General features: G+C 35.4%; 1 protein-coding gene across 1 annotated transcript; it reads left to right on the top strand.

Annotated features, from left to right (window-relative positions):
• Positions 1 to 270: 270 nt before the first annotated feature.
• LOC107977625 (zinc finger protein 431-like) lies at positions 271 to 2834 on the top strand. The gene is made up of 3 exons (XM_035453586.1): positions 271 to 391; positions 588 to 648; positions 1790 to 2834. Exons 1-3 carry the CDS (start codon positions 271 to 273, stop codon positions 2832 to 2834), a joined length of 1227 nt encoding a protein of 408 aa, XP_035309477.1.
• The last annotated feature ends 3218 nt before the right edge of the window (positions 2835 to 6052 follow it).

Raw genomic sequence — 6052 nt, 5'->3', positions numbered from 1 at the left:
TGCCTGCCTGGACTGTCACCCAAAATTTTTCTGCAATATTGGGTACCCATCTTCAGTCTACAGGACTACTGTGTCTGTCTGACATTTCAGTGAAGCAGGATTGTTGAAATAATGTTCTACCTTTAATTGGCAAATTTCATCAGTTGCTTTTCTCTGTATCCTGCATAAATGTAACATATCCTAAAATAATGTTCTACAGAAATGTGCATTTAGAATATTGTCAGTATCATGCTTTTAGTTGCACACATGTATGTGATATTTTAGAATGCCATGACCTATAATGATGTGCATATCGACTTCACTTGGCAAGAATGGGCTTTGCTGGATATTTCTCAGAAGAATCTATACAAAGATGTGATGCTGGATACCTACAAGAACCTCAATGATATAGGTAAGAGGGCATTTTACTGCATATTTTAAAATAATAGGACAACTGTTTCTTGGTTTTTGATGTTCTTTAATTTTATTGAGAGAGAAAAAAGAATATGGTAAATAAATCAGTTGAAGTTCTAAAGTTCATTGACGACAGTAACATAAATTTTGCACATTTTTCAATAATAAATATATATTCTGGTACTATGTTTTAGGATACAGTTGGGAAGACAATAATATTGAAGAACATTCTACAAGTTCTACAAGACATGAAAGGTAATTTTCATTTACAATTTCATAGAAATGTGTCACTGAAGAAATTGAAATGTGTCCTAAATTTTGAAACACAAACAACAGTGTAATTAATCACAGCTTAAACTGCGGTGATGATTATTAAATTCTCACCACACCATATAACTCAATTTCAGGTAGGTGAACTTCATTTGAAAAACAATATTTTAAGAAAGAAGTCACGAAACAATGCCTCAAGAGAAACTACCACTTGAATAATCAAACCATGATAGCTGTGCTGTAGAAATATAATTCCATTTATTTCTTACTACCTACATCACTAATGGTATACACATGGTTAATGTGATAAGCATATCTCCAAACCTTCCATTAAGAAAATACTCCATAGATAATTTAGTTTTACCCATATACTTGCTGTTACTCTTGTAAGGTTAGGGACAGGGGCAGTAATTGTCAAGAGTAAAGTTGCAGTTATTGCAGAGAATCCTGAATACCTCTAGTACATGTCTATGACGAACAGAAAGTCAAACTGAACTAAATGTGGAAGCTTCTTCTTTGTAAACTTCCTTTAAGAGTATATCATATATCAGTCAGGATACAAGCCATATGAGCAAAGGAATATGGAGGACATAATATACCACTCTCACAGAATATTTAAAGATATGTAAAAAGTCGCAATTTAATCATACTTGTTGAATTTGATTCATGTTTAAGGTAATTTATTTTCCTGCTTTATTGCTAATACACCAATAAGTTCACTTTGCAGAAAAGCCCAATAGCTGTAGGAATGTGTACATGATTCTGTTTGTTCTAGTTTATTAGCAAATGTAGCATGACTCAAAGTGTAAGAAAATTTCAAAATTCAATAATGGTGATAAAGATCTGAATTTTTCCAGTTCTTTTCAATATGTAAAAAAAATCACCTGTAGAAAAAGGTTCCAAAAGTTAGAAACATATATTACAGGATTATACCTACACTGATATCTCCAAAGTTGCAAAACAACTCTTAATGTAGGGGGAAACATGAGTATTATCACAATGATAAGAATATGAGATCTGATTCTTCAAAATTCCAACAAATTGTAATATTAATTTACACAGATATCAAGATTTAACATTGTATTGAATATGGTAAAGCATTTCTACTTGCCCATTTTCCTTGCAGACATGAAAGAAGCCAAACTAGAGTGAAGCCTTCTGTGTATACACAATGTCATAATGCCGTTGAATATAACAGCCATTTTCAAAGGCATAAAAGAACACATAACGGTGAGAAACCCTATGAATGTAATCAGTGTGGTAAAGCCTTTGGTCGTTACAGTCATCTTCAAACTCATAAAAGGACACATACTGGGGAGAAACCCTATGAATGTGATCAGTGTGGTAAAGCCTTTTCTCAGCACACTCACCTACAAACGCATAAAAGAAGACATACTGGAGAGAAACCCTATGAATGTAATCAGTGTGGAAAAGCCTTTTCTCAGCAAAGTACTCTTCAAATGCATAAAAGGACACATACTGGAGAAAAACCCTATGAATGCAATCAGTGTGGTAAAACTTTTTCTCAGCAAAGCACACTTCAAATGCATAAAAGGATACATACTGGAGAGAAACCCTATGAATGTAATCAGTGTGGTAAAGCCTTTACTCGTTACAGTCATCTTCAAACACATAAAAGGATACATACTGGAGAGAAACCCTATGAATGTAATCAGTGTGCTAAAGCCTTTACTCGTTGCAATCATCTTCAAATGCATAAACGGACACATACTGGAGAGAAACCCTATGAATGCAATCAGTGTGGTAAAACCTTTTCTCAGCACAGTCATCTTCAAAGGCATACAAGGAGACATACTGGAGAGAAACCTTATGACTGTAATCAATGTGGTAAAGCCTTTACTGATCACAGTGTTCTTCATGTGCATAAAAGATCACATACTGGAGAGAAACCCTATAAATGTAGTCAGTGTGAAAAATCGTTTTCTCATCACAGTACTTTTAAAATGCATAAAAGATCACATACTGGAGAGAAACCTTATGAATGTAATCAGTGTGGTAAAGCCTTTACTCGTTACAGTCATCTTCAAACACATAAAAGGACGCATACAGGAGAGAAACCCTATGAATGTCGTCAGTGTGGTAAAGCTTTTTCACAGCACAGCCATCTTCAAAAACATAAAAGGATACATACTGGAGAGAAGCCCAATTAATGTAATCAGTGTGGAAAACCCTTTGCTCAGCAGATTTCCCTTCAAATTCATGAAGGAACACATAAAGGACAAAAGCTGATGAATGAAATCAATGTGGCAATTTCTTCATATTTCAAAATATTCTAAAAGTGCATAAAAGAACACATACTACAGAGAAACCATATGAATATTATAAACTCTGTAATTTGCTCTTCACATACATAATAGAACACATAATGGGGAGAGACCTTAAGAATGCAAGAAATGAGGAAAGGACTTTGCATGCCAATTATTTCTTTAAGCCCATAAAAGAACATATACAATAGAAAAAAACATTTTAAGGTTATCAATGTATTAAAGCTTTTGCATATACCAGGAGTCTTTGTAATCATTACAAAAAATCATTCAGCAGGGACTGTAAATGTAGTCAGTTTGGTTAAATTGTGCACTTTATACAGGAGTAAAACTTTGTGGTCAAACTGTTAAAGCCTTTGTAACTTACAATCATTTTTGAGTACCTGAAAAAGTTAACCTGGGCTTCTCATTATCAAGTATTTGGTGGGATCTTTCACAGTCACACTTCTGATTAGTTTGACAACGTTTATTCTGTTGAAGAAAATTAACAGTGTCAACAATCTGTGTAAGCATTGTCATGTGCATGTTTATATTGTTGCTCCAGCACACACATCAAAAATGAATATATGAACTTACGAAGCCTTATGCTTAGGGTAAAAGTGCCAGCAAAGAAACACTACCCGTCCCAAGAACCAGTTCCAGTGAAAGAAATAGATTATGGCCGCAAACTGAAGCCAAAGAAACTCACCCTTAAATAAGAGCCAAATGCTTAAAAAGGGCCAGTGAAAGAAATACATTTTGGCCCTGAAACCAAAGGCAAAGAAACAAACTCTATCCCTGACCTTCTGAGGAAAAATCCAAGCAATACCTAAGCTCAAAACCACCCAATCCCTAAGCAGCAATCCAGCCAATCTCAAAGGTTTTTAAAACTCAGGGACTGAAGTTTTATCAATTAACATGCTGAGAAATATTCTCTATGGAAAACTTATGCCCCTAAGAAGACATATATAAACCCTATGCTAGTTCAGTTGGCAGCTGGCATTTTCTACACTGATAGGGGCAGCCACTTTCCTGGATGACCCCCTTCCAAATAAATCTGTTCAATATGTTTCTGTGAAAGACTTCTTTTACCATATTGGATACAGAACTCCCCAGTGGAGAGCAGCAGAGAAGCAACATATATACCTGATGGGAATCTCCCTTAGGGGAGTATAGCAGAAGAAAAAAAACTTTTCACTGGTGCTACATTTCTGGGGCAGTTTTCCCCATAGTTAAGTGAGGAAGAAAAGTGACAATTTGAGCTGGAGCTAAGAAGAAATGGTTATCATTGCTCAGAATATTCTTATTGAAAAAGACAATAGAACAAGCAATGGACGTTTATTCTGGTAAACTCTTAGCAGAGACGAACAAAGATCACTTGTAGTAGTCTCTCTCTAAGTGGAGCAGGAGTGCTACCTAATGCCCGGAGACCATCACCCACTGGAACACAACTTCATATATAGCCTGACTTCCTGACAGTCAGGACATATTTATCCTCAGAGTTTTGGTTTCCAGGATACATTCCCTTCGGAGCAGCATGTGTAGCCTGACATTGGATATTCAGGATAGATTTTTCTTCAGAGCTCTTGGTATCCAGGATACATTTTCTCCAAAGATTGGTTAATAGCATGACTTCCCAAAAGTCAGGACACCTTTCTCTTCAGAGCTGCAGGTATCCAGGCCATCCTCCCTTCACAAATGAATGTATAGACTGACTTATGACATTGGGGGTACCTTTCCCTCCATAGCTGTTACATTTGCACTGTGATTTTAAATGATAGTGTATCACATTTATATTTATGCTTCTCTTCAAGTACATTAACTAACTAGTATAAATTAGTTGTAAAAGTTACTAATTTCTGTTATTTTCTTTCCTCTTTTTGTTATAATAGCTATGTCACCTTATAAAAGATTTAATTTTGCCCTGGTTTCCAGAGGGATACAGGGGCATCATTAAAATTTGCATGACACCTAAATCAGGGGGTCTAAGAACTCACATCCCTAAGCTGCAGCATGAGGCAGAGAGTAGGAACTGATGTTAGCAGTAACTGAATTGGGGGTTCTATTTTGAAATATTTGAGGTGCATGACAAAAAGTGCTATATGTGAAGAAAATTCATTTCGTCAAGTTTATTTTGTTGTCGTTATATTCCTCCTGTGGCTTTTGTTTAATTTGTACTTTTGCTTAATCATAGGTATGTTTCTGCTGAAATGTATATAATCTTATGACAATCATCTAAGTAGTACCTTTTTTTCTTAATTATCATATATTGTGCAATCATATATTTCCAATAACTACTCATCTCAAAGTGTGGTGGTTTGTTGTTTCTGGGTATTTTTTCCATAGTTTCACAAATACTGTTCATATTTTCATGTTTATTAGCAGCCTGGCTTGGGTGTCAGTAATGATAAGGGATACATTTGAACTCATGATCGTCATGTGTCTGCCTCCTGAGTACAAATCCCAACGTAGGTGATATATTCGCAAAAGGTCTTTTTTTCTCAACATAATTTAGCAATGTTAAAGTTAAAATGATTCATACAACGTAATATAAGAAATATTTAATTCCACATGTGTGTATTCAAATGGTGTTTTCTTTTATCTGGTACAGATGTTGTTTCTGGCAATCAAAACCTGTCCTTGTGGATGAGCACTTAGTGTTCTAAGTCCTAAGCCTTCTATTCATCCACATGAATACGTCATTCATAGCAATAAGTGTGATTGGCTGACCTAATTTGATCTTTCTCTTAGCCTGATGCCTTAAAATAAATATATGATCAATTATATCAGAAAATAATTTAGGCTTGGTGCTTATGCACTTTTCTAAGCCCCAATCCCCACAAGAATGAAGGAAAAGTAGAATATAAGTGATCATCAGAGAAGCTGACAATAGAAATCTTTAAAAGATGGTTGAATAACCAAAACCACAAGAGGAAGTTTTTCTCCCATGTGGTAAATAGAAGTGAATAGGTTACCATAAGCTCACATGTCAGATTACACCGGCTTGAGTTTATAACTCCTGTGTGGATAGAATAGCAACTTGCAGGCATGAAGTTTCTCTTGTTTGAATGGGCTCATATTATGCTTCCCTACTGCCTGCAAAACATTCAGTTTGGAGCTCTGAA

The sequence above is a fragment of the Cricetulus griseus genome, unplaced genomic scaffold (assembly GCF_003668045.3).
Source record: "Cricetulus griseus strain 17A/GY unplaced genomic scaffold, alternate assembly CriGri-PICRH-1.0 unplaced_scaffold_1, whole genome shotgun sequence".
NCBI classification, from domain to species: Eukaryota; Metazoa; Chordata; class Mammalia; order Rodentia; family Cricetidae; genus Cricetulus; species Cricetulus griseus.
Note: the sequence above shows the minus strand (reverse complement) of the source record. Positions and strands in the feature narration are given on the sequence as shown.

Bases quoted from the DNA above. Each gene is read 5' to 3' on its own strand.
- LOC107977625 (XM_035453586.1), top strand. From the start codon at position 271: ATGACCTATAATGATGTGCATATCGACTTCACTTGGCAAGAATGGGCT. The intron at 392-587 runs GTAAGAGGGCAT...ACTATGTTTTAG, and splicing joins CAAGAACCTCAATGATATAG to GATACAGTTGGGAAGACAAT. The intron at 649-1,789 runs GTAATTTTCATT...TTTTCCTTGCAG, and splicing joins AGTTCTACAAGACATGAAAG to ACATGAAAGAAGCCAAACTA.